The 27,980-nt window shown below is 44.1% G+C and overlaps 3 protein-coding genes and 1 non-coding gene across 6 annotated transcripts in view; all 4 read right to left on the reverse strand.

Annotated features, from left to right (window-relative positions):
• EP400 (E1A binding protein p400) overlaps positions 1-6,008 on the reverse strand; it is an 89,727-nt gene extending 83,719 nt beyond the window's left edge. Inside the window, 2 exon segments of the mRNA XM_087705787.1 lie at positions 1,246-2,582; positions 5,504-6,008. Of these exon segments, the coding sequence (XP_087561913.1) occupies positions 1,246-2,556 (1,311 nt within the window). The 5' untranslated portion in view covers positions 2,557-2,582; positions 5,504-6,008.
• Positions 6,009-6,478: 470 nt separating this feature from the next.
• Positions 6,479-18,134, reverse strand: PUS1 (pseudouridine synthase 1). Of its 2 annotated transcripts, XR_015695537.1 has the most exons (7): positions 17,811-18,134; positions 15,790-16,005; positions 14,513-14,650; positions 13,458-13,560; positions 11,926-12,623; positions 9,343-11,123; positions 6,479-9,229 (listed from the first exon to the last, which is right to left on the reverse strand). XR_015695537.1 is itself a non-coding variant. In XM_087705788.1 (6 exons), exons 1-6 carry the CDS (start codon positions 18,009-18,011, stop codon positions 11,079-11,081), a joined length of 1,401 nt encoding a protein of 466 aa, XP_087561914.1. In that variant the 5' UTR covers positions 18,012-18,134; the 3' UTR covers positions 6,479-11,078. The 2 variants fall into 2 exon arrangements, 1 of the variants encoding a protein (XP_087561914.1); XM_087705788.1 differs by having other exon boundaries at positions 6,479-11,123.
• LOC148048889 (small nucleolar RNA SNORA49) lies at positions 7,604-7,740 on the reverse strand. Its single transcript, XR_015695717.1, has one exon. It is a non-coding gene; the product is annotated as a small nucleolar RNA SNORA49 (small nucleolar RNA).
• A 3,927-nt stretch (positions 18,135-22,061) lies between the features above and the next one.
• The window catches only part of ULK1 (unc-51 like autophagy activating kinase 1), a 98,390-nt gene continuing 92,471 nt past the window's right edge, over positions 22,062-27,980 (reverse strand). For both annotated transcript variants that reach the window (XM_087705789.1, XM_087705790.1), the window contains one exon: positions 22,062-27,965. The gene's annotated coding sequence lies outside the window, so the exon portion shown is untranslated. The remainder of the gene's footprint in view (positions 27,966-27,980) is intronic.

The following is a 27,980-nucleotide window of genomic DNA, read 5'->3' on the forward strand; positions in this document are numbered from 1 at the left end:
TCTATACTTGAGAGTGCAAGTATAAATAAACGGCCCACCACAACAGATTTCTTATTAAAACGGTCTTTTCCGATAAGAACTTTCTGAGTGATATCTAGAAGAAAATCTCAGATCACAAAGTGAGGTGGACAAAGTGAAGCAAAACCCAAGACTTAAAACGATTTCAAGCTCAGTTCTAACTCCTGCAAAGGACGATTTCATCAATCTCGCTTGCAGTTCTGCAATTTCGCTGAAGAAAAGAGCACCACTCAGAAAGAAACTTTTCCATTTTCTTGGAGTTTCCACTTCCCCATTTTACGACCCTTCAAAGATGAATGGAGAGAGACACTTCTATCCATTTACCCCAATCCGAAACGAACACCTTGCATCCCTTATTTGTGTCAGGTAAAGGTTCCCCTCGCACATATGTGCTAGTCGTTCCTGACTCTAGGGGGCGATGCTCATCTCCATTTCAAAGCCGAAGAGCTAGCTCTGTCCAGAGACGTCTCCATGGTCATGTGACCGGCATGACTCAATGCCAAAGGTGCACGGAACGCTGTTAGCTTCCCACCAAAGGTGGTTCCTATTTTTCTACTTGCATTTTTTACGTGCTTTCGAACAGTTAGGTTGGCAGAAGCTGGGACAAGTAACGGGAGCTCACTCCATTACGCAGCGCTCGGGATTTGAACTGCCGACCTTTCTGATTGACAAGCTCAATGTCTTAGCCACTGAGCCACCGCGTCCCTTGTCTATGCATTTACCCTAATATATACATATTCCTGTGGTTCCTAACCTTTTTTTGGCCATGTCTCACCTAAGCATCTTTAAAATCCTGATGCCCACCCCCCTCCGTGACATGAAATTCTTACTTTGCTCAAAAGGTGAACTCTACTCACATGGAGGAAGCCTAAAAGGCCATTAACTTGGTTCAAACAAGGCTCAAATATTAAAAATATAATTGCCCCCCTGTGAGGCCTGGGCCCGTTTGGGGACCACTGGTATATGCATTTACGTTTTATACATTTACCCCGATCCAAAACGAACACCTCCCATCCCTTATTTGTGTTAACACGCGTGCTAACGCAGGTCATTCAGAGCTCACGTTGCAGACTTGATGCATTCCCTGCTGGACCAGCCACACAATCTAGATTCCTAAAATGTTTTCTCCATCACAAAATTCTAATCCAACTTCGTTTTAGGGGGGCAGAGCCTTGGAAAACACGAGCTAACGGTTTTTAACCCAGGTGCGCGAAGAGGAGCTCCTACCTCGTCGTTGATGACCTCCGACTGCTCTTCCTCCTCCTCCTCCTCCAGATCCAAGTCGTTCTGCCGAAGGTAGGCCTGCAGCGGCAGGCAATGCTTCTTCTTAAAGGCCAAGAAGTCCATCATGTTCCCTTGCAGGTGTTGCAGGAAAAACAACTCGACCAAGTACTCTTTGAAAGCGTCTTTCAGAGCCTCCATCTGCTTGAAGTGGTGCTCCAGGCACTGCTTCCTCATCTGAGCCGCTTCTGGAGTGGCCGGCGGGATTTCCTCAACTTTTTTGGGTTTTTTCACCACGGTGCAGACCGAGGGGGCCAGCGAGTGGCCGGTGAGCCCTTGAGGGATGCTGGCCCGGGAAGGGCTTGTGGGGGGCGGTGGAGAGGTGATGCCGAAAGCGGGGCCTCCCACCCCAGCAATTAATCCGGCAGAACTCCTGTCGAAGCCCAAAGGTCTGTTGGGAGGCTGCCCCTGCTGCTGTTGCTGCTGTTGCTGCATCCCTTGGATAATGTTGCTGATCTGTGGCGGCAGGTTGCTGGTGGTAATGTGACCAGAGTTAGGCAAACCTTGGATATTTCCTCCGCTAGCCACGGGGCTCTGAGGTCCAAGATGGTGGATGGTCCCTCCTGTTTGAGAATGGGGCTGGGACAGTCGGCGCTCTCGGACGGTCGACGAGGTGCCGGAGGATGAAAGCTGGACCTGAGCCGTGGCGCTTTGAGCGATCTGGGTGAGGCCCGACCCTTCCTGGTACACGAAGTGCCCGCCGTTGGAAGGGCTCAGGCTGATCTGCCTCACCAACACACTGGCGTCCACAAAGCCTCGCGTCGGGCTCTGGCTGCACATGCCCAAGCCGGGACCCGGGGTGCCCGCTCGGACGCTTGAAATGGTCTGAACGGACACCGGGCTGGGCTGGGTGGGGCTCTGCGACTGAACCTGAGGGGGCAACGGAGAAGTGACCTGGATGTAGGAGGGCGAGCCATGCTCGAACCGTCTTTGTTGAGGACTGAACTGAAAACTGGGGGAAGTCGGGCTCGGGATGGGCAGCGGGGTCAGGGTGATCTGCTGATTGGCGGTAGAAACAGGTCCCACGTTCTGCAAGGTGATGTTGACGTTCTGCCCTGCCACCGGGCTTCGGCTCATGATAAACTGCTGGATTTGGTAGCCAGGAGACTGAGGGGCAGAAGGGCTGGCCGAAGGAGCAAAAGAAGGAGCCGGGGACTGTGGTAAATTGGCCTGCTGGTCTTCGCTCTCACTGCCGGTGAAGGATCGAGACCTCTGGAGCTGGCGCTGTGCATTCTGTGAACCGGTCCCATGGTGCATTATCGCGTTGACAGCGGTCTCGAATTCTAAAAGAAGACGGGAGGCAAAAAGTTCCATTAGGGGGGAAACTGACACCAAATTCCTTGTTAGGGCAATTGACCATCGCTTCCTACAATTCCACAGATAGAAAGTCCCTACAGAGAGTATTGAGGACAGCAGAGAAGATTATAGGAAGCTCACTTCACTTTATTCAGGATACTGCTTATAAGCACTATGAGCTTAGAGCTTGAAGCATTGTTAAGAGACCACACACACCCACTTTAAGGTCTGTTTCTGTTGCTCCTCTCTGGGGGGGGGGGGGGGAGATTTCAAAGTATTTCTAGCAGGACTTCCAGATTCTGGAACCCTATGCCATCCGTCCAGTAAACTCACAAGATTTTTTTTTCACTGTGTGTGTGTGTGTGTGTGTGTGTGTACACATTCGAACTAAAATGTGATGTTTCTCTGTGTCATATGTGTGTGTGTATGTGGGTATATGCATAATGGTTATCATTTGAGAGCTGAACACAATGAAATTTTATTTTAATGTATGCTGATTAGTGTACATTTAAAGTGACAATAAAGTTCTGTTCTAGTCTATTCTATTAAGAGGGGAAAAGAAAAGGAATTTCCTTTATGAAAAGCTTTTGGATTTTAAGAATTATTATACTTGACAGGTATGATCATTGAGAAAACAGTTGAGGCAGATAACACAAAGTATAGGCAAAATCTTGGGTGAACTATGGACTGATAAGCATTTGTCCAAGAAATCAAATCTAATTCGGTAGCACCCATCTTCCTAACTGGAAACATCTCTTCCCAATCAAATAAATACACAGAAACATTTTATTAAAGCAACCTTCCAGCCAATTGAAGATACTGGACGCATCCTTTTCAATTGCAAATAGCACTCTCCAGAAAGGGCAGCCCATTTAAACCCTTATTTAAAAAACTAAAAAAATAACGGGGCATCAGGAGAAACAGTCTTACTTCTGGCAGGGAACAAACAACACATCATCAAAAAGACTGTGCTCTTTGTTTCAAAGGCCAGCTCAAATCAGACACAACACCTTGATCAAGCGCGAGATAACTGTAAGAGTGATGATATATTGTGAAGTTTCATTTTCTTTTTACCTATTTGCTTTTTTGTATTAGTTGGCTACAGTAAATTGACTTAATAAAGCTCCCTTCTTCTATTTCACCTTATACTACGTGAACTCTTTTATCTTTACTTTATCTTACATTTTATCCTGCTTTATCTCATTGCAGCTACTTTATATCACATATCTCATCTGATTTTATTCTATTTTACTGTGCCTGATGCTCATCTTTGATGTGGTAGAATATTATAACAGAGTTAGGACCTTGGAGGTCTTCTAGTCCAAGCCCCTGTCTAGGCAGGAAACCCTATACCACTTCAGACAAATCCAACATCTTCTTAAAAACCTCCAGTGTTGGAGCATTCACAACTTCTGGAGGCAAGTTGTTCCACTGGTTAATTGTTTTAACTGTCAGAAAATTAATACTTAATTAAATAAACATTTAATTAACAAAGTCTCTTTCTCCTCCTTCTATTATTTGATCTTTTATCTTCACTTTATCTTACCTAATACATTTTATAAAATTTTATCTCACTGTAGCTGCTCTATCTTCCTTCACTCTATCTTATCTCATTTTATTCTATTTTACTCTGCCTGATTCTCATCTTTCATACGGTTCATTGACTTAATAAAGTTTTCTTTTCCTCCTTCCATCCTTTTCTTTCCATCCTTCCTCCTTTCCTTTTCTCCACCTTCCCTTTATACTATTTGATCTCACTTTTTCTAACCTTCCCTTTAACTTACCTGCTACCCTTTATCCTATTTTATCTCACTGTAGGCTGTTTTTAATCTGTCTCCCCTTCACTGTATCTTATTTCATTTTAATTCTACTTCACTGCGGCTGATGCTCTTCTTTGATAAGGTCCATCGACTTAAAATAAAGTTTTTCTTCTGTTTCAGATTAACAGTTGGAAGGAACCTTGTAGGTCATCTAGTCCAACCCTCCGCCCAAGCAGGAGACCCTACACCATTTCTGACAAATGGCAGTCCAGTCTCTTCTTGAAAGCCTCCAGTGATGAAGCTCCCACAACTTCCAAAGGCAACTTCTGTCCCGTTGGTTGATTGTTCTCACTGTCAGAAAAATTCTCTTATTTCCAGGTTGAATCTCTCCTTGGTCAGTTTCCATGCATTATTCCACTTGATCTTACTGCTTTTACCTTCCCTTTATCTTACCTGCTACCTTTTATCCTATTTTATATCACTGTCGGCCGTTTCATCTCTTCCCCCCTCCTTCACTGTATCTTATTTCATTTTAATTCCACTTCACTGTGCCTGTTGATGCTCATCATTGATACATTCCATTGACTCGATAAAGTCTTCTTCTCTTCTTTCCATCCCTCCTCCTCCTCCTTATACTATTTGATCTCACTTTTTTTTTACCTTCTCTTTATCTTACCTACTAGCTTTCATCCTATTTTATCTCACTGTCGGCTTCCGCTGTACCTTATTTCATTTTAATCCTACTTCACTGTGCCTGCTGATACTCAGCTACTGTCCATTGACTGATCCATTATCCAACAGGGCATCCTATAGCTATCCTTTAAGAGACCTCAGCAGCCTGTTGGACCAGAGAAGGACCGTTAATCGTGGCCGTTCACCCTAAAAAAAAGATGCAGAGGGAGAGGACGAGCAAACAGCCCCGAAAGGAGTCCAGCAAACGTGCCTTCCATACATAGTAAAAAAAACCCGCGTTCGCCTATCCCGCAACTTCACCTTTTTGGCTTTTGCCGCTTCCCGTTATTTCTCTCAGCAGGCGCGCGCGACGCATGGGATGGATGCGCTCGTAGTGGGGGGGGGGGGGAGAGTAGGAACCGTAACGTTCCTTTTAGCGCGGCCTAAGCCGCCTAAACGCGGCCCCGGCTGGTTACCTTTTTCTTTCTTTTCTTTTGTTACGCCTTCCGCGTCGGCTCTCAGGAAGCCGGAGCGCGCGAACGAAGCGTCCGCCGATGCTCAGCGAAGACGGCCCGCTCCGAGCCGGGCCCAGCCTCGGCCATCCGCTCCTGACAGGAAACGGATGGAGCCGTGGGGGAGGAGCCTGAGCAAGGGGAGGTGCCTGAGGAAGAAAACAAAAAAGGGCGCATGCGTCGGCGGACGAGCGCTGGCAAGGGACAAAAAAAAAGCCTCAGGAAAACGACGTGTTTTTTTTTCCTCCCTTGCAATCGTATAGCTGGGAAGACATTAGTGCGCATGCGGGAAGAGCCTGGCGTAGAGACATAACGGGAAGGAAGCAGGTGAAAGAAGTCCACGCTCCGCATGCGCACTGGGGAAGCATTGCTAATTAAAAGGAATTAAGTCCTGACTTTTGAAGGTTTATCTAACCATTTCGGCAGTCAAGTTTTTTTCGAATTACAGCCTCCTCAGTAATTAAGTCTTGCATTTTGGACGTGGCTTTTGTAAACAAATTGGGTTTTACTACTCTCATAAGGAGATATGTATTCTATTGATGTCCCTCTAGTCTAGTCATGCGTTCTTGAATGCATTCAGTAAGGTTTAGTTATCCTAAGTCTTTCTCCCAATTTATCTCTGATCTGGTCCTTTAGTCCTTCCCCCATCACTCCAGTAACATGAGTCTGTCCATCTTGCTGTTGGTCATAAGCTCCTTTTTCCATTTTTCTCACCATTATGGACTGGAGCAGGGTGGCTCACGTGGTTAGAAGACCGGGTTCAAAACCAGAGACCTCCTGCATGTCGGGGTGAGGTCCTTGCAGGGATATAAAATGAGCCTCCCACCCCCCACCCCTGGGGTATCCCTGGGCAAAGGTGATGTCACCCACTCATCCTTTCAACCCGGAGGCTCTTTAAACAATCAACTTTTTTTAAGTTTCAAAAACATTCAGACACAATCCTGTTAGAATCTAGTTTATTTCCTTAGTTACAGATTACGGATCTGGATAGATGAGTGTTTAAATTAGACATACCCTAGTCGTGTGGTGATTACCCCCCCCTCCTCCCTCCATAAAGGTGGCTTAGTGGCTAAGACGTTGAGCTTGTCAATCAGAAAGGTCAGCAGTTTGGCGGTTCGAATCCCTAGCGCTGCATAATAGAGGGAGCTCCTGTTACGTGTCCCAGCTTCTGCCAACCAAGCAGTTTGAAAGCATGTAAAAAATGCCAGTAGAAAAATAGGGACCACCTTTGGTGGGAAGGTAACAGCGTTCCGTGCGCCTTCGGCATTGAGTTATGCTGGCCACGGAGATGTCTTTGGACAGCGCTGGCTCTTTGGCTTTGAAACGGAGATGAGCACCGCCCCTATAGCCAGAAACGACTAGCATACATATGCGGGGGGAACCTTTACCTTTACCTAAAGTCACTTTTCCAGTCCTCTAAAATTCTATCCTGACCAAGGTAGAATTTTAGCAGGGAAACCACCAGAAGTTTCATGCAAAAAAAAAAAAAAACCCTTTTAGATAGAACAATTTGATCTACAATCTCATCCTACCTAACCCTACCTCAAGAGGCTGAGATCCTGTCTCATCCTAATCGGTGATATAGCTTGTTTTTGGATTTTGCATGCCCCTGCCACTGTTAACTTTATTTTAAAAAGTGGGACTTAGGAAAACCACACTGCTTTTTAAGTGGTTCTCTCAAACAGCTACGCTTCTTAATGGCATATTCCAGCCATTCAATGGCCCTGACACAGGCCGATTCTTTCCAAGGTTTAGAGCTTACAATCCAGTTAATTCAAATGACAAATTCATTGATTCAGGAGAGAATCTTGGTATGTATCTTCTCGTGAAGATCTCAAGATCAATACATTATTTATACTGCTGGGATCTGTTCTGGAGATCAACTGTGCTCGTTACGTAGAAGGGGTGCCTGGCAGACAGTGCTGTCCAAGGTGAGTATCACAGTTAGAATCAAAGTACCTAAAAAGGAAAAGAGAACCGGAACAGAAATTCCTAATTATGCATTTAGCAAGCCAAGTATGAGATAATTTACTGATCACCAATCAATCAACAGGTAACAAAAGGAATGTTTGCTCCAACTGTAAGCCTCAAAGGGAATGAAATACCCTTCTGGACATCCAGTCAGAACATTTTCACTGTCTCCTCAGGCAATGCCAAGGCACTCCATGGGTTGGGGAGCCTCTGGAGTAAGGCTGAGGAAAAGCAGGAGCTGCAATTAATATTCTGATGACGACACCATTCATAACCCACAAACTGTCTACCGTGGACCTCACCCCATTCCTAAGAGGTCTCTAAGGGGGCGTGCATAAATGCACTAGGATGCCTACCACCCCCATCCTACTGTTCTTATCTATTTGTACTCATTTCTGACATACATACATGATAGATATACCTGCTTATACTGATGTTTATATGTTATATTAGTACTTATACTTTTCTCATACATGCTTGACAAACCAAAATAAATAAATAAATAAATAAAATCTCTCCCTCAACAAATGAGCTCATGATGGAATTAAACTATAACTTATTAATTATTCCAATTTCTCACCCTTGGATCCAGAAATCAGCAAAACCCACGATATATCTGTGTTGAACCCATGATGGAATTAAATGTATCTGCTAATTAATTTATATGTATGTAACTGCGCCTCTCCTCCAGAGGACTCTAGGCAGCTTGCAAGCAATGAAAACTATAAAAGCAATTCCAAAGAGCCACAAAACTATTGATAAGCAAGCAAGAAACAATAAGAAGCATATTAAAAATCACAATAAAGCACATAAACTTCACACTCTACAAACCCATTCTTTAAAAACTACCAGCACGGCCATTGCACCGGCTGAACATCTTCAGGCTGGGTTTGGAGCTTAAAGCGTGGTCGGAGCTGCCGTCTTTCTATAAATCTTGGTGTGGGGTATGTGGAGTACTGGCTTTGTTTCAGTAAGTGGAATGATTGTTTGTTTGGTTGTATCATGATTGGTAGATTGGTGCTGATTGGTGCTGGCTGTGTGTCCGTTGTTGTTTCATGTTGCAATGGCCTGGGTGGTGGATGGGGCCCATTTGTTGATTAGGGCTGGTTTCCAGATGTTTGGTAGGCGGGAGGTATCGTCATGTTTATTCATGTTGTGGGGGTGTTTCTCTATTTCGATAGCTTCCATAATTATTCTCTTGTTGAAGTGTTCTGTTTTGGAGATTAACCTGGTTCCTTCAAAATTAATTTCATGTCCTGTAGCTTTAAGGTGCTGAAAAAGGAAGTTTTTTTGTGTGACTGTGTTCTGCGATGCGTGCATTTATTCTCCTATTAGTTTGTCCAATGTATGTGGCAGGGCAGATTTTACATGGTATTTTGTAGACTCCTTGGTTTTCTAGCTGGATTTTGTCTTTGGGGTTTCTTAAGATGTTGGCTATTTTTTGGTCAGTGCTGAAGGCTGTCGTGATATTGTGCTTATGGAGAATTTTGCTGATTTTATCTGTGGTGCCTTTGATGTAAGAGAGGAGGCCGATGTCGTTGTCCTGTTCTGTGTCTCGCTTTTTGGGGGGAGTCTCCCTTTGAATAGGTTGGTAATTGTTTTTCTTTGGAATCCGTTGGAGATTAATACGTTTGTGAGAGTCTGTAATTCAGTTTTCAGGTGGTCTTTGTCGGCTAGGCGTTTGATTCTGGAGATGAGGGTCTTGGCTACAGAGTTGATCTGTGTATATATAATGTAAATATATATTATATATTATACACACACGCATGCACACACCAGCCAGGAAAATGCCCTTCCCTATTGTTTTAAAAAAGTGAACTTTATCTACTTACTTTATGCAAGTTTGCTCAAAAGCATGTTTCTGCACCAGACGGTACCACTTTAAGAATCCCTTCAGATCATACCATCGTAAGCTCCACCTCTTTGGGGGGGGGGGAAGAGATTCTATTGGTCGATTGCAATGTATAGCTCCGGCAGTGCAGGCGCAGTGGATCGGGGTGGGTGGGGTTGAAATCCTTTGTAAACGGAAGAAAACTAGCAAGATGCGATTCCCGCTACGGAAGCCAGCAAGGGACCAAATAATATGAAAGTAGGGGAAGCAAAGTATAAACATTCACCTCAACTCAGATTAACAAATTGGAAGGGACCTTGTAGGTCATCTAGTCCAACCCCACTGCCTAAACAGGAAACCATACCTACACCATTTATTCATTATTGACATATTAAAAAATAAGACCTGCAGGAATGTGAAATTTTGATTTTTCAAGCCGGCACAAGGAGAATAGCGATTAATAAAGCTTAATATACAGATCTATTTTTTATCTTTAAAAAAGGTGAAAATTGTAGGCTTTGTCCTACAATTATAAATCATTATTATAAAAATTATTTTAAAAAATTCCAGCAGTTTTCCAACAATTTGGCTCTCCCGTGGTAATGCATTTTGCTCATAAAAATATACTCACATAATAATTGGATTCAAACCCCAATTCACCAAATAAATGATAATAAATAGCCATTTATTTGCAGCTAAGCTGTTCTTTTATTCTATTTTTTTATTAGGACATTCATAATCACCTATATACTCGTCCTTGACTTGCAAATATTCAGTCCGTTTTTTCAGTGTCATCATAACTTCAAACGGACACTAAATGAATGGTTAAGTCGACAACTACCTGTACTGATAGTTAACTAGTAAGCAAAACAACTATGTTCGGGCCAGAGGTGGGTTCCTACTAGTTCGCACCAGTTTGGTAGAACCGGTTCATCAAATCTACTGAACCGGTTAGAAGAGGTTCCACCAGTGGACCCGGAAAGCAGACCACACCTACAGAAGAGGTTCCAAAAATTTTTGAAACCCACCACTAGTTCTGGCTTCTTTTTCTTGATGGCTTCCAACACTGAGAATATTCTCTGACCTTCCCCCAGATCAACCAAGTTATGGCAGCATTACATGCAGCCTGGATTAGAAATAATTTTTTAAAAACCTTAGTACCTTGTGTCATAAGAAGCCTTTATTATTATTATTATTTTCCAAAAGGAGCATTAAAAAAAACCTGAAATAGAATTTCCTAAAATAAAAAAAGGAGATGAAACTCAGATGTTCCAATCCAGAGTTTGTTTCAACCACCACATTATTTGGTCTATGAGAAAGTGAAAATTAAAAAAAAAAAAACAAATTAAAAATATATTGTTTTTACAAAAGGAAGAAAGAGTTTCCAAAATCCTTACTATTCGGCTAAGCCAATAATCACAGAAAGCTTTCCGAGAGAACAATTAATTTTGGCTGTTTGGAAAAAAACAAGAGAACAGCATTCTTAATGGCTTGCCCTTATCCGTAAGAGTCCGATAATTATTTTTCTCCGACATGTTTTTAAAAAATCATTTTTTTATAGAGCATAATTTAAGCAGTGTTTGTTCTAGCTAGCAGTCTCCCTTTCCATTGCTGCAGTGAGGATGGAAAGCATCATTTCATTTGGTTCAAGACTAAGGAATATCCATCACTGAGAAAAGCTTGGTTTTCCTGGCCAAAGGGACTAGAATCCAGGGTATCAAAGGGTGCCTGAAATCCTCAATCAGAATTGTCTTCACATCCATCGCTGCCTTCAGGATCAGACTGAAAGAAGCAAAACATTTTAATTTTTCAATGGAGATTCTCCATCACCCAGGTCATAATAATCTCAAAAGTGGTTCCCCCCACATCCCACCCAAAGGCTTTCTTGGGGGTTTTTTTTCCTTGAAAATATTTCACTTATCATCAAAGAATAGAATAGAATAGAAGTAGGAGAGAAATAGAAAAGAAATAGAAAAGAATAGGAATAGGAATAGAAATAGAATAAAAATAGAATAGAAATAGGAATAGAAAAGAAAATAATAAATAGAAAAAGAAAAGAATAGGAATAGAAGAGAAGAGAAATAGAAAAGAATAGAAATAGGAATAGAAAAGAAAAGAAAAGAAAAAATAGAAAAAGAATAGGAATAGAATAGAAATAGAATGAAAATAGAAAATAATAGAATAGGAATAGAAAAGAAAATAATAGAAAAAGAAAATAATAGGAATAGAAGAGAATAGAAATAGAAGAGAAATAGAAAAGAATAGAAATAGGAATAGATAAGAAAAGAAAAAATAGAAAAAGAAAAGAATAGGAATAGAATAGGATAGGATAGGAATTCTTTATTGGCCAAGTGTGACTGGATACACAAGGAATTTGTCTTTGGTGCAGAAACTCTCGGTGTATATAAAAGAAAAAAAATACATTCATCAAGAATCAGAAGATAGAAGCTTCTCGTCCAAGAAGTTTAGTTGAGAGGGGACCTCAATATGAGCCTCACCACTTCTACTCCAGCCCCTTCACCACTGAACCCCCCTGGTTCTTGGCCTGAGGAGGAGGGATCGTCTCAAAATCGTTTCCCCTTACCTTGGCATCTCTGGTATCTTCCTGCAACCTCGAGATGGTGGAATCAAACTGATGGTTGAAGAGCGTCTCCAGCCAACTCATCATGGACCTCTCTTCCTTCTCCGTCTTGATAATGGTGGGATAGATGTGCTGCTCTTTGAAAGCCGCAATCTTCTCCTCTTCTTCTGCCCATTCCAGGGCTTCGTGGAGGCCGTCGTCCCCAAACCGCTGGTTGTAGCTCTCAAAGTGAACCCGTTCCAAAATCAGGCCCAGCCCAGGGGCTTTGGGAATGTCCACCTTCTCCTCTCCCCAGCTCTGCTCCATAATGGATTTGGCGGCATGGCCCTTCACGATGGCGATCACCAAGCCGACCATCTTACGGATCTGGTGCATCATGAAACTCTGCCCTTTCACCTTGACCACCGCAAACTCCAAGCCGTCCCTCACGAAGGGCTCTTCGCACAGCATCTCCATGATGTAACGTTTGGCGCTGGGGTCCTTGGGGCCCTTCTGGGAGGTGAAGTTGTGGAAGTTGTGGGTGCCTTTGTAGCAGGCCAGGAGGTCGTTGACGGCCTCCAAAGTCTCGGCACTCAAGCGGTAGGTTTCATCCTGACGTGTGTCGTCCTTGTGGGCGAAGGCGAACGTCGGCAGCATGTAGGAATAGGTCCGGGCGTCACATCTGTTCTTGGAATTGAATTTCCCTGTCACTCTTTTCAGCCCTATTTTTTTTTTAACAGACAAAACTTTAGGACAGGGTGGCTAAACTTTCTCTCCTCGCGTGGCAAAATCGAGCACACGCCTATACCCATAATGCAATGCGCCCTGTCCCCCTGAGCATGCGTGCACGACTCCTCCACACGCCCCTGTGCATGCGTGCAACACCCATAATGCAATGCACCACACCCATAATGCAATGCGCTGTCCCCTGCTCATGTGTGCATGACCCCTCCGCGCCTCTCACACTCGTGCATGTGTGCAACACCCATAATGCAATGCACCCCGTCCCCCTGCACATGCATGCACGACCTCTCCATGCCCCCGTGCATGCGTGCAATACCCATAATACAATGCACTACACCCATAATGCAATGTGCCCCCCCCTGCTCATGTGTGCATGCCCCTCTGCGCCCCCCCCCGTGCATGTGTGCAACCTCCCGCACCCCCGTTAAAATTACATTTTTAATTTTAATCCCATTAAAATAAAAATTTCCACAATTTTGGCTACTACTGTATGTTTTTAAAAACAGATGCAGTGTCCTCGGGCCGAGGTCACTGGGCCACAAGGTTTTTTTTCCTAAATCCTCCCCACCCCCAAAAAACAAAAAGAACGCAAATGACCAGCTATTGGCAAGGAATATAAATCCGTCCATTCCCACCATCCAGTCAGAGTTGAAGAAGCTTTTTGGATGAGAAGCAAAATGTCTTCAAGGAAAAACAAAGAATGTTCAGTTGCCTCTTGAAAAAGCACCTTTGGTACAACCATGACCTGGATGACTGAGAATCCCCAAGTTTCTTGTGTCTTATCATATAATTCTAAAGTCCTGTTGCCTTACCTAAAATTCTTATATGAGAAGGTAGATGCTGGTTTATCTTCTGTAAAATATCTTCGATCAGCCAGACCTTCAAGGAAACAATCTGTCCGGCCGCAGACACACCCTGAATTTTTCCCCCCCAAAAGAAATCAAATAAAAATGAGGAACAGACTAAACAGAACTGGACAGAATCGGTACAACTGGTAGATGTCATAAAAATGCCACTGAGTCACATTTCGAAGAACGTTTGCCACTCAATTTGCAATTCACAGACTTGAAAATATTAAGTGTTAAAATTAAGTCCCAGGAAAAAAACAACTGTTCGTTCAAAAACCAACTGAATTACTAAGATCATGGCATCCGACCCTCTCAATTCCTGGTAAATGGATGTGGAAGAAATGGAGGTAGATTATATTTTCCTGGGCTCCAAGATCACCGCAGATGGGAACTGCAGCCAAGAAATTAAAAGATGCTTGCTCCTGGGGAGGAAAGCTATGGCAAACCTAGACAGCATACTAAAAAACAGAGACATCACCCTGCCAACACAAGTGTGTCTAGTCAAGGCGACGGATTTCCCAGTTGCAATGGATGGCTGTGAAGGCTGGGCCATAAGGAAGACTGAGCGCCAAAGAATGGAGGCCCTTGAACTCTGGTGCTGGAGAAGACTCCTGCGAGTCCCTTGGACTGCAAGGCCATCCAACCGGTCAGTCCTAGAGGAGATCAACCCTGACTGTTCTTTAGAAGGCCAGATCCTGAAAAGGAAACTCAAAGACTTTGGCCACCTAATGAGAAGGAAAGACTCCCTGGAGAAGAGTCTTATGCTGGGAACAATGGAGGGCAAAAGAAGAAGGGATGGCAGAGAATGAGGGGGCTGGATGGAGTCACGGAAGCAGTCAGTGTGAGCTTCAATGGACTCCAGAGGATGGTAGACGACAGGAAGGCCTGGAGGAACGTTGTCCATGGGGTCGTGATGGGTCGGACACAACTTCGCAACTAACAACAATTACCTATTCAGCACAATCTTTAATTCCCCATCATTAAACCAATGGCCATTAGTCAAGAACTTCTGGTATTACCTTATCGGTCCTAGCACATCTCTGAAATGACATTTTCTTCATGTCTTCTCCATGGTTTTCTGGAATACATCCAGATTTTATGAGGGCTGATACTAAGTCGTCTTCAATTGTCCTGTACTGGGAAGATTTCACGTTGCGCTAAGAGATGGGGGGAAAGAGAGAGGGAGGGAAGGAGGGAGAGGATTGACTGTATTGACCAAAAATGAATTTGTCTGCTGCTTATTAAAAGCTGAAAACTGATTTACGAGGCCATCCGAGGAAGTCTAACTCCAGCTGAACTGGATCACCTTTATCCAAACAAGGACTTTAGATCCTGAGAACATTCAAACATCTGCAGAGAGCAGAATAACAGAGTTGGAAGGGAACTTGGAGGTCTTCTAGTCCAACGCCCTGCTCAGGCAGGAGACCCTATAAGAAATACTAATGGATCTGATAGTCATTTCAAAAAATCCTTTCTTAGTGAGCACCTAGAAGCCAAGAGGAACATACATGCCAAATTACAACTTTGTAGGCTTTATGGTTCTAGAAATTTCATGATGTGTTTGAGTGGTATTTGGATTTTATATATAGAGAGAGATGCATAATTTTGTATTCATTCATTTATTTAGTCATTTTTATCTAGAGTATATTGTAGGCGGAGACCCTTTCAGAGCTGCGCGCAACAAAATTTCATTTTAACGTATGCAGATTAGTGTACATTCAAAGTGACAGTAAAATTGTTCTAGGCCCGTGATGGCGAACCTGTGGCACACACAGCCATTTGTTAGGGCACGCGAGGCGTTGCCCTGTCAGCTCCAGCGCGCATCCGTGCGCTGGCCAGCTGACTTCGGCCTTCTTTTGAGGCCGTTTGGAGTGCGAAAAACTGGCCCTACAGGCAAACCAGAAGTTCGGGAAAGGACTTCCGGTTTACTCATAGGGCCGGTTTTCGCCCTCCGGAGGTCTTCAGGAGGCTTCCCAGAAGGCTCCAGAGGGCAAAAAATGGCTCTACGAGCAAACTGGAAGTGACTTCTCTGAAGCCTCCGGGGAGCCTCCATGTGAGGGGGGGGGCTGTTTTTGCCCTCCCCAAGCTTCTAGAAAGGTGTTTGTGCGTGTGTGAGCTGGTCGTGCCCGCATGTGCGCAGGGAGGGGGGGACATGCATAGCATTATGGGCGTGGCACGCCCATGCACGACCCCCTTGCGCTCCCCCCACTTTTGCCAAGGGAGCCAAAAAAGGTTAGCCATCACTGACCTAGGTTCGAAGTCATATTCCCACGTGCCATTACAGCCAGGCACTTACCTGCATCCCATGATAGCCTTTCCCACAATACACCAGCAACAGCACAACTTTCTTCTTCGGGAACTTCTTTGCCTCGTCTTTGACCTCGTCCTCGTTGTCCTTCAGCCTTTTGGCATCGTGTCCGTTCTCCTCCTGCTTCCCCGGCTCCTTCTCCTCCCTCGGCCTCTTAGCCAGGCTGTTTTCCAGACTTCCCAATTGCTCAGCCATTGCAAGACACTGGAAGAGACCACAACAACACCCCCCCCACACACACACAAGAATGCACAGTGTAACGGAGGACTAGCTGCTTCATTGCAAAGCTAGTTAGGTATGGCAGTCAAGTACAGTTGCAATGCCAGTCAGGGACAGTTGAAATGATAGTTAGATATACCTATAATGCTAGTTAGGTACAGCTGCAATACTAGCTAGTTATAGTTGCAGATAGATACAGCTAGATACAGCTGCAATGCTAGTTAGGCAGAGTAGCAATGCTAGCTAGGTATAATTGCCATGGTAGTTAAGTACAGTTGCAATCCTAGTTTAAGTACATAAGGGTAGAAAAGAGAGAACCCACAGATAAAAATGGACTTTAATCTGCTCTGCAGCCCCCTCCCCGGGACTCTGAGTTGCTTGTATAGAACATAAAATAATATGGGTGGGAAGGGTCCTTGGAGGTCTTGTAGTTCAACCCCCCCTCCCCAAGCAAGGAGCCCTGTACCATCCAGAGAAATAGCGGCCCACTATAAATACAAACGCAAATAAAATACATGTAATACTGAAAAGCAGACGGGTTTTACAGAAAAGAAGGGTTAAAAAGCATGCTCCCCCCCCAGTTGGAATAGGGACTCTGCCCTGCATAAATCTACAGATAAAAATAGGAAGATGCTGAAAATGTTTCTGTCTAGAGAAAGATGGATTGATGGGAGGGAGGGGAGGGGAGGTAGAGGAAGGCAGGAAGGAAGGGGGGAGGGAGGGAGGAAGGAAAAAAGAAGGGAGGGAGGAAGTAAATGAGAGGGAGGGTAGAAAGGTTGGGGAAGGAAGGAAGGGCAGGAGGGGAGAAAGAAGTAAGCGAGGGGGTAGGAAGGAATGGGCGAGAGAGGGAGGAAAAAAGATGTGAGCGAGGAAGTAAGTAAATAAGGGAGGGTAGGAAGGAAGGAAGGAAGGAAGGAAGGAGAAAGATGACTGGGAGGACGGACGGAGAGAGGAAAGAAGGAAGGAAAAGGAAGGATGGGCAGGAGGGAGGGAGGGAAGAAGGACTTAAGAGGGAGAGAGGGGGTAGGGACAAAGGGGGGGAGAAAAAAGAAGAGAGAGAGGAAGTAAATGAGAGGGAGGGTAGGAAAGTAGGTGAAGGAAGGAAGGAAGGAAGGAAGGAAGGAAGGAAGGAAGGAAGGAAGGAAGGAAGGAAGGAAGGAAGGAAGGAAGGAAGGAAGGAAGGAAGGAGAAAGATGACTGGGAGAGACGGACTGAAGGAGGAAAGAAGGAAGGAAAAGGGAGGAAGGGCAGGAGGGAGGGAGGGAAAAAGGACAAGAGGGAGAGAGGGGTTAGGGACAAAGGGGGAGGGAAGGAAGAAAGATGGGAGGGAGGAAGTAAATAAAAGAGAGGGAGGGTAGGAAGGAAGAAAAAGGAAGGAAGGGCAGGAGGGAGGAAGAAGTAAGAAAGTAAGGGGATAGGAAGGAACTGGGAGGGAGGGAAGGAAAAAAGATGGGAGTGAAGGAGTAAGTAAAGAGAGAGGAATGATAGGAAGGTAGGTAGAGGAAGGGAGGGGGGAAGAAGAAAGTAAAAGAGAGGGAGGGAAGGAAGGAAAAAGATGGGAGGGAAGGAGGAAGTAAATAAATAAGAGAGAGGGAGGGAGTGAAGGCAGGTAGAGGAAGAAAGGAAGGAGAGATGGGAGAGAGAACGGAGAAAAAGATGGGAGGAAAGGAAATCTGGAGCTGAAAAGCAGGCAGGACCTTTGCAAAGACCTCCCTACGAGGACTTGCACGCTTCCAGCCCCCTTTGGCTGGTGAGAAGGAGGGACCCTCCTCCTGGGGGCATCTCCTTACCTCCTGACCGGCGGCTCCCCTCCAGCCTTCGCCCACCCAAGGGCTAGATCTCCAGGGACCGGGCAAAACTCCGATGGCTTCCCCGAGAAACCCAGAACCCGGGCGCCCCTTCCGCCGACCCCCGGGGCCGCTTCTCCATGCCCCGACGGCGACCCTGAAATAACCCCAAATCCCCTTTGGCCCCCCCAGCAGCCTCCTCATTCCAGCAAGCGCTGCAGAGGAGCGGGGCTTTTTCTGCTTTTTTTTTTTTTTTTTGCAAGCCTTCCGACGTGCAATGCAACCCCGGGTTCCCAACCCGGGACCACGTGGGAACCGGAGCAAAAGGAGGAGTGGGGAGGGGAGGGGAGGAGGAAAAATTATGGGATGGCGTACGGCAGGCGAAGAGGGACCGCGTGCAACGGGCCGGCCGTGCAAGGCGTTGCGCGTTTTGCTTTTGCAAACACTCTGTCTCACACACACATACAAACACAGACGCACAACGGCATCGGGCGCGCTGCTTTGCAAAAGTACCGTGTGAAAAGCGTTGCGCGTGGTACCGGTGTCGAGGTTTCCTGCCTAAGCAGGGGTTCAGACTTCCAAACTCTGTTATTCTATTCTGTTCTATTCTATTCTATGGAATAATGGATGGAAACTGAACAAGGAGAGATTCAACCTGGAAATAAGGAGGATTTTTCTGACAGTGAAAACAATCAACTGATGGAACAGAAGTTGCCTTCAGAAGTTCTCGGATCTTCATCCCTGGAAGCTTTCAAGAAGAGACTGGACTGCCCTCTGTCAGAAATGGTGTAGGGTCTCCTGCTTGGGCAGCGGGTTGGACTAGATGACCTACAAGGTCCCTTCCAACTCTGTTATTCTATATTCAGTGGAATGAGTTGTGTTTGGAAGTTGTGGGAGCTTCATCACTGGAGGCTTTCAAGAAGAGACTGGACTGCCATCTGTCAGAAATGGTGTAGGGTCTCCTGCTTGGCTGGGGGTTGGACTAGATGACCTACCAACAAGGTCCCTTCTCCCAACTTTGTCTTCTGGATGCAGGGGGGGGGGGATGTGTGAACAGGACAGTTTTGAGAGCTTAGCACAGCCAAGTTTCAAAGTTTATTGAATAAACCCAACTTTATTAACCCTCCAGGCTGGCTCAAGGAGTGGGTGCTCGGTTGCATTTCAACCCAGTGTGAACCTAGAGATTCAAAACCTAGAAATAAGGAGAAATATTCTGAAGCAAGGCTGCAATCAATCAGAAATGATGTAGAGTCTCCTGCTTGGGCAGGGGGTTGGACTAGATCAGTGATGGCGAACCTATGACACGCGTGTCAGTACTGACACGCGTAGCCATTTGGGGTGACACGCACAGGATTTCATGCGATTCATCCTCGGCTCCTGCACGGCCGCCGAGGATGAAAGAATCTGTGCTGGAGGAACGGGGGGGGGCAGGACGTGTGATCTCCCCCGCCCACACTCACTTACTGTATTGCCGCCGCCCCTTTCTGAGCGCAGGGGCTGCTGGTAAGGCATGCGTGCCGTGCGCAAACATGTCATCAGCGTGGCGAGGGAGGACCCGCAGGAGAGGAGCGCGGGAACAGTGCGCGCCTCTCTCCAGTCAGGCCGGCACAGAGAGTCTACTCCTGGGACTGTCGGTTACGACCGCACCACACTTATCTCAGTTCACGGCAGGGCTGTGGAGTCTGCTGCTTCCAGCTCCACGTCCTCATCAACATGCCGCTCCGGCCCGCCCCCGCTATGAATATTCATATTCTTCGCCCTCGCGTCACTAGGAATATTCATAGCAGGGGCGGGCTGGAGCGGCATGTTGATGAGGACGTGGAGCTGGAAGCAGCCGACTCCACAGCCCTGGTTCACGGCACCCCAAACAAGTTCAATAATATCAAGGGCAACATACGAAATCGACTGATGAACAAAGAAGTTACTAAGCAGGTATGTTAAATAATTTGTTTTTGGTTTATTAAATACAATTATATATTGCAATTATACATTTTTGTAGTTTAAACTATAAATTGCGCAAAATTATGTTTTTGTCGAAGTGACACACAACGCGAGTTATGCTCGATTTTTTGCCGATTTTTGACACACCACGCCAAAAAGGTTGCCCATCACTGGACTAGATGATCTGCAAGGTCTCTTGTAACTCTGTTATTCTGATCCTGATCCATTCTGCCCAGTTGGTTTGGAAAAGGAAGCCCTTGTGAGAAGCGGGGCTGATTTTGCATCTCGGTTTATTTTCTGGGGTTTGACTAGGTTGGGAAAAACCTGGTTTTTTGATGGGCTGCAGTGGTGGGTTTCAAAATTTTTTAGAACCTACTCTGTGGGTGTGGCGTCCTTTGTGGGAGTGGCTTGCCGGCCATGTGTTTTCTCTCTCTCTCTCTCTCTCTTTCCTTCCTTTTGTCTCTGTCCCTTTTTCCTTTTTTTCTTTCATCTCCCTCTCACTTTTTCTTTTTTTTCTTTATGCATTTCTTCCTTTCTTTCTTTCTTTCTCTGTCTGTGTGAGTCTGTGTGTGTGGGGGGGGGGGTTTCAAAAATTTTTGGAACCTCTTCTGTAGGTGTGGCCTGCTTCCTGGTGGAACCTCTTCTAACCGGTTCGGTAGATTTGACGAATCGGTTCTACCGAACTGGCGCGAACTGGTAGGAAACCACCTCTGATGGGCTGCCACAAAGAAGAGGGAGTCAAGCTATTCTCCAAGGCACCTAAGGGTAGAACAAGAAGCAATGGGTGGAAACTAATCAAGGAGAGAAGCAACTTAGAACTGAGGAGAAATTTCCTGACAGTTAGAACAATTAATCAGTGGAACAGCTTGCCTCTAGAAGTTGTGGATGCTCCAACACTGGAAGTCTTTAAGAAGATGTTGGATAGTTGTTTGTCTGGAACGGTATAAGGTTTACTGCCTAGGCAGGGGGTTGGACTAGAAGACCTCAAAGGTCCCTTCCAACTCTGCTATTGTATTGTATTAAAATTTGTAACCAAAAATAAAAAACCTTACTTACCCACACACACACAAAAAGAATTGGGTGTCCCACATAGATACTATATTTCTGTGTCATTTGCTTCTTTTAGCACACTGGAAGTAATCTTCAATTTAACAATCCTTTGTTTAGTGACTTTGAAGTTACAGCAACTCTGAAAAAGTGACTTACGACCATTTTTCACACTTGCGACCATTGCCGCATCCCCATGATCACATGATCAAAATTCAGATGCTTGGCCACTGGCTCTTATTTGCAATGGTTGCTATGGTGTCCCTGGGGTCATGTAATCCCCTCTTGCGACCTTCTGTCAATTGAGGGGGGGAACAGATTCACTTAACAACCATGTCGCTAATTTAACAACTGCACTGATTCACTTAACAAATGTGGAAAGAAAGGTTGTAAACTGGGGCAAATTCACAACCAGTTTCCTGACAGTGAGGACAATTAATCAGTGGAACAACTTGCTTCCAGAAGTTGTGAATGCTCCAGCACTATAAGTTTTTAAAAATGTTGGATAGCCATTTGTCTGAAGTAGTATAGCGTTTCCTGCCTAAGCAGGGGGTTGGACTAGAAGACCTCCAAGGTCCCTTCCAACTCTGCTATTCTATTCAATTCTATTCTACTTTATTCTATTTTCTATTCATTTCATCCTATTCTTTTCTATTCCTTATTCTATTCTACTTCATTCTATTTTCTATTCATTTCATTTCATCCTCCTATTCCATTCGCTTCTACTTCTCTCATTCTTATCCTCCCTCTTCTTTCCCTCTATTCTATTCTATTCTATTCATTTCATTCTCTGTTCTGTTCTGTTTTCTATCATTCTAATTCAATTCCTATTCCTATTCCCTTTTCTATTCCTATTCCCATTTATATTCCCCATTGTATTCTACTCTAATTCTATTCTGTCCTATTCCTTAAGGGTTTCTCCATGGCGTCACCAAAAATCAAGTGACCTCCAAGGTGACTTCAGCCTGGCGGGCCTCCCTTAGCTGAATGTACCAAAGATGCTTTTCCAAAAGGCAACTGGACTTGGTTTTTCCTTGAAGACGTTTCGCTCCTCATCCAAGAAGCTTCTTCTGTTCTGACTGGTTGGAAGTCTGACCTCAGAAATGAAGAAGCTTCTTGGATCAGGAGCAAAAAAAATTCAAGGAAAAACAAAGTCCCATTGCCTTTTGGAGAAAAGGTACCTTTGGGACAAGAATCTCCAATCAGCAGAACAACCAGAAGTCCATCCTGGAGAGGGGGGAAAAAGAGAACAAAGCACCCCAAGAATGAAAAATCAAAATTTTTATTTTCCTGAAGTCGGCGTCATACAACGGAAAGCAAGAATACACCCACACGCAAAGTCACGTAACACTTTTCCAACAAAAAAAAAATGAAATAAAATGAAAGGCCAAGTGTCAATCAAACATACTTTCTCACGAACCTGAACGGAGTGGCGGTGAAAACTGAAGGTCAGTTGGGATCTAAATTCAGACGCTACGTACAAAATGCCAATAACAAGTAACAAACCCATCGAAGGAACGAAACGGATGGAAGATACATCCTAATTCTTCCCCTCCTCATTTTAAACTCCCCCCCCCCCAATTCCTGACGTGTACAGCTCAATAAATAATTACTTTTCTAATCAAACAAAAAGAACAAAAAAAAATCAACAATGTCTCATGCTACATGCAGTTAGTTTGAAAACCTAGAAGGACAAAATAATAACAACAAAGCTACCAATATGGCGTTTAAAAAAATGCCTTGTTTCTTTATTTGTATTGTTTTAATTCAAGCACAGTGGTTAAATTTCAAGTATTGAGAAAATACCGTGTGAACATGTGAGGGAGACAATCTCAGTGATTTTTCTTTCTTTCTCTCTTCTCTCTCTTTATTTTCTCTCCTGAATGATGTGGACAGCTAAGATGCATTCAAGTCACTAAGGATAGCAGGAAAGTTAGCACTGAATAGACCAAGTGTTTTAGCAAAGTGGGGAGATAAATTGGAAGTTTACAGCCTCAAGAGCAAAAACTGGCAGCTTGACAGGTAGAAAAAAACTATTTCAAACGTTTCTCGTGCAACAGGGATGGCGTCTTTGACGCAGAGCAGCAAGAACCGAAATCTCTTAAAAGTTTAGATTAGAGATTTTACCAGAAACATATAATAAAGAAAAGGTATACTTGATTATTCATGTAATAACTGCAGCTAGAATTGTATTTCCACAAAATTTGAAAAGTGGAGAGATCCCTATGGATGAGACGGTGATTAAGAAAATATTAGAATGCGCAGAAATGAGTAGATTAACATTTGCAATTAAAGAAAAGGAAGGATCTGATTGTTATAGTATATGGGAGTTATTGATCAATGGATAGAGAATAAATATGAAAATTAGAAATGAAAGCAGAGGAGTGAAAGAGGGAAATTGTATTCTATTGTAAAGTTAAATAAGTTAAGAAGGGGACTGTTACAATGGTATGTTATGTATTAATATTAACTTAAGAATAGATAAAAGAATGAATATGGCTGTAATTTTAATTGTTACTGCACAAAATATTTGTACCCAGATGGCACACTGTTTAATGAAAGATGGTATGTTGTTATTAAAATAAAACTTATTTTAAAAAGTTTAGATTATCCAATTATCCCCTTTGTGCTTAAACAAGACTTAAAGGAAGAAAACAGCTGAAGTTAACGCAAAAAACGTGACCTCATTTGATCAAGGAGAAAAACGCGACATGCATTTTTAAAACACTGGACACTTTGATTGGACTTTTGCTAAATGAAGAAAAGAGATTGGACTGGTGAGGAAGCTTCTGACCCAAACTCATATGACAATGCAAAAGATTTTGAAGATGAATGAAGAAAGCAGAAGCCTCTTTCTTCACGCCACGAATTCTCAATTTCAAGAAGAATCATCCACTGTCACACACAAAAACGCTGTGTCAGAACAATGTATGGCAAGGTGACAACCCATTGTCGTAGCCAGCAAGCTAAGCAAATGGAGAGAAGGTACCCTACGTGAACAATTCGAGGGTAATGGGTACCCACAATAATTTATTACAAGATGCCTGCACAGAACGCAGGGAAAGATAAAAGAAGGTACAAGACCGGTTATAGGACACATCAAAAACATTTCGAAACCAGTAGGATGCAGCTTCTGCAAGTGGGCATCGCACTGCTGTACAGGGACAAATTATGCACTGTAAAGATCACTTGGAAGTGGGAGAAACTTCCAATTGTAATCTACTGGATCTCCTACATGGATTGTCCATATGACTATGCAGGACAGACACAGCTAAACCACCAGATTGCAAGAACACAAGCGAGCCGTCAGACAAGGAGACCCCGGACGCATCGGTAGCTTCGCATTGCAAGGAACAAAGACACACATTCAATTTCGTAGCTACTAAGATTGTTGGCTGAGCAAGGACAAAAACAGCCAAGGAAAAGGTGGAAGCCTGGGAAACGGGCCCCTTGTCAGTCAACAGGAGTACTGATTTACCATTGGTTTATTAAATACTCAAGAGCCGAGGGCTTGGCAGCAGAAAGAAACAACAGCCAATTGCCAGCCATCAACACCAATCAGCCAACAGAGAGAAGTTCCCCGAAGATAGACTCCAGAATGAGTCCGAAAACTCGGAAAAGTAAATTAAATCTTTGTTCCAGTGACCAACTGAGATTCAACTTTGGGCGGGGAGGGATATGTAAAGAATAGAAGGGAATTCTGGAAGAAGTTGGGTCTATTAGGATGTTTCAAAGAGTAGATAGGAAGCATTCTCTATTTTCTTTACAGAATTTTTTCTAACTTATGGAAAAAAACATCTTTAATTTAAAAAAAAATAAAAGTTGCCCAGAGGAGAAGATGGCTTAAGATTTCCCCTCACTCTATTTTGGTAAAGATTCATGAGAAGGGGGTTGTCTGTCAGCACTTATCTCAAATTTTGTGGGTAGGTGGCATCAGAATGCATGTTGTTTGGGGGGGGCAGGGATGTGTGAGGGGCTAAAAAAGATAAATTGCCTTCACAGTTGATTGCCTGGGTGCTGATTGGTAGACAAGAAAAAAGATATATATAGAGAGACAGAGAGAGAGAGACACAGAGAGACACACACATAGATAGATAGACAGAGATAAGAGACAAAGAGAGAGACATAGAGTGAGCAGATACAAGCCATGTTGTAATAGATACGTACAGCAACAGAAAAGTTGCAACCAAATATCACACAACACAACGGGAAACATACTTTGAGATAAGTAATGTTCAAATACAGGACGTTATTTGCTCTTGCCCCATCCATCTCAAGGCGTGAGAATATTCCTCCTCTCTCACTCAACTTTGGAGCTTTTCATTACTCTTATCTTCCTAATTTCTAAATGCTCTCTTGCCTGTTTTTACACTTCTAGAAAAGTTTCTGGAGCCCAACAAACTTAACACTCAGCGCGAGGGGATTTCCCCACTCACCCACCAAAGCTGAATATTCACCTTATGGACTAACCAGAAAAATTCCTATTTCCAATTTTCAAACCGTGGCTCATACTTGAGAATGTCTGAACTGTATTCCTAAACATCTAGCTAATGCTTGATAATAACTTGATGCTTGATAATACCCAGATATGTTTAGCAGTGCTGGGTTACTTAGAGACAAAGATATCCTTTATTCTTATTACTATGTATAGATGTGCATCTCCACTCCCATAATGTCACCAGGGCTAAAACAACATTTGCTGGTTTCTTGTTAGTTTAGGCACAATTCAACAGTGATGGCTTTTAATCCATAACACACTCTTTCTCTTGAAACCAAGCATTTGTGTACCTAATTTAAAACGCAATCAAATTGCCAGAAACGGCGTAAACAAAAGGTGTGTGAAAATGTTGGTGTAAAAAAAAAACCCCACCATCCCGTATGCGTGTAAACGAGGGAGATTTTTTTTTCCTTTTTTAAAATAAATCTTTTAATGCATTCCGTGTAGATTACCCTTTTTTAAAATAAAAAAAAGGTACAGAAGTGGCTCCAAAGTCAATAAGATTGTTTCTTCCTTTACGAGAAAATAAAGAGATGGATTGTGAACTTGGCTGCATGCAAAAGAAACGCAACTCGCTCTTATTTTAGAAAAGGCGGGGGGGGGGGGGGAAAGAACGTCAATCTTGAAATCTGGGTTATATTTTCTAAGCATGCTTCTTCACTTTGAATGGACAAAAATTAACCGAATGTTGGATCCCTCCATTTAAAACAAACAAACAAAATAAAAACCACAAACCAAATGCACGCACCACAAAACAAAGCACACCACACAACACAGACAAAGCTCACGGGCGTGTGTGTGTGTGTATCTCAAGCATTGGCTCGGAGCTGTGATGCCGTCACAAGATCAAATGTGCATGTACAGCTCCCACCCCCGCTGCCCCCTCAAAAAAACACACGCACACTCCAAAGTACAGAAACATACACACACCATGTCCTAACATCTCTTTTTTTGTGGGGGGGGTGGGGTGGGAGGGAGCTACTTCATTGTTTTTAAAAATGGGCGGAATGGGGAATTTTAAGTTGAATGCTAAAATGGGAAAACAGACAACTAAAACAAAACAAAAAACTTCTTTGCAAAAGAAAAATGGGGAGGGGGACCCAATAAGTTGCAAATACGCAATCCATCACAACCTTTTCCTTTAGCTTCTGAAAACCATGTTGGTTTGAACAGTGAGGAGGAGGAGGAGGAGGAGGAAGATGAGAAGAAGAGGAGGAAGAAGATGGAAGAGGAGGAGGAGGAAGAAGATGGAAGAGGAGGAGAAAAGGAGGAGGAGGAGAAGATGGAAGAGGAGGAGGAGGAAGAGGAGGAGAAGAGGAAGAAGATAGAAGGGGGAGGAGGAAGAGGAGGAGAAAAAGAGGAAGAAGATGGAAGAAGGAGGAGGAGAGAGAAAATAAAACAGACCATGATTGATGTTAGAAATTGTTCAAGTTAGCAACCTGGATAACAGAGAGAACAGGAAAAAGGTGTAGCTGTCCCCCCCTCCCCTTATTCTAACAACATACAGTACAGTTAAAACACGTAACATTATACGTTATATACACATAAATACATATTGGATCTTAGCAACGTGTCTGTGTATGTGTGGGTAGACACCCACACATACTTGTAGTGCAATTTCTGAAGAAAAGAAAACGAAAAAAAAAAACACAAAGGAACCCTCTACGATGAATTTAGCGCAGAGCAGAACACGTCAAGAAGTCCCATACAGTAGACACCTCTGGAGCTGTTACAGAAGATCCAGCCCGCAACCATCGAGTTCAACATCTCCATAAAGTGCTCCTTTGATTCACAAAGCTAGTGTATGTGTGTGTTGTGTATTGCATATGTGTTTTCTTTCCTCTCTTTTCCTGTCCCTCCTGGAAGAGAAGCTATTGATGAGAAGAAGAAAAAACTCCAAGGTTTCTCCAGAAACTTTGTTGTGCCTTCTCACAACATGTGTACCTAAATTGGACGAGGGGGTCATTTCCATGCATTTATCGAATGTCCCCTTGCCCGGGTATAGGAGGCATGTCTCTACCCTAGACGGGTTTTTGGCTTCTTGAGAAGGAACGCGATCGCTTCAAGATTGTATTGTGTGGCTCCAACTGCTTGAAAGAGGTCTACGGTCTTCTATGGATGTGTCCACCTCCCCATGGATGGAGAATGGGTGCCCCATCACACATCCACCACGGGAGAGCATCAGGTCTCATTTCCAGCATCCCAGTGGATGAAGTACGCTGAAGCAAAGCTGAGCTCCAGATCTTCTCCCCCATGCAAAGAGAGAGGAGAAGCCTGGGAGATGTTGGAGGACATCAAGTACATTGAGATTGGGGAGAGGTGGTGGACGGGGCCCAAGCGTGCAATCAGACAAAGATCTGTAGAAGAACAGGTCTGTTCACCACCAGGGACATCCTTCCCTGGCTGAGCTTCACCTCTCCAATCACAAGAAGCCCCCCAGGTGTCCACTGCCCGCAGTAGACGAAAGTATCTCCAAATGAAGAGGGCCAAACTGGCATGGCCATAAGCCCATCTGTTCTTCTTCACAAACAACACACAAAAAACCCCAGTGGCTGCGAAGCAGGTTTGGTCCTTAGTTTCCTCAGCCCTTTTTCACTGGTTGGAAAATGGTCCTTCCTGTATCTACCTGTCCCACAGTTTACACCAGGCTTAGCAGGAAAGAGGCGCTACTCCTGAAAGAGAAAAAG

This window comes from Thamnophis sirtalis, unplaced genomic scaffold (assembly GCF_051295495.1).
Source record: "Thamnophis sirtalis isolate CommonGarterSnake01/CBP01778 unplaced genomic scaffold, rThaSir2_p1.2 scaffold_2, whole genome shotgun sequence".
NCBI lineage: Eukaryota > Metazoa > Chordata > Lepidosauria > Squamata > Natricidae > Thamnophis > Thamnophis sirtalis.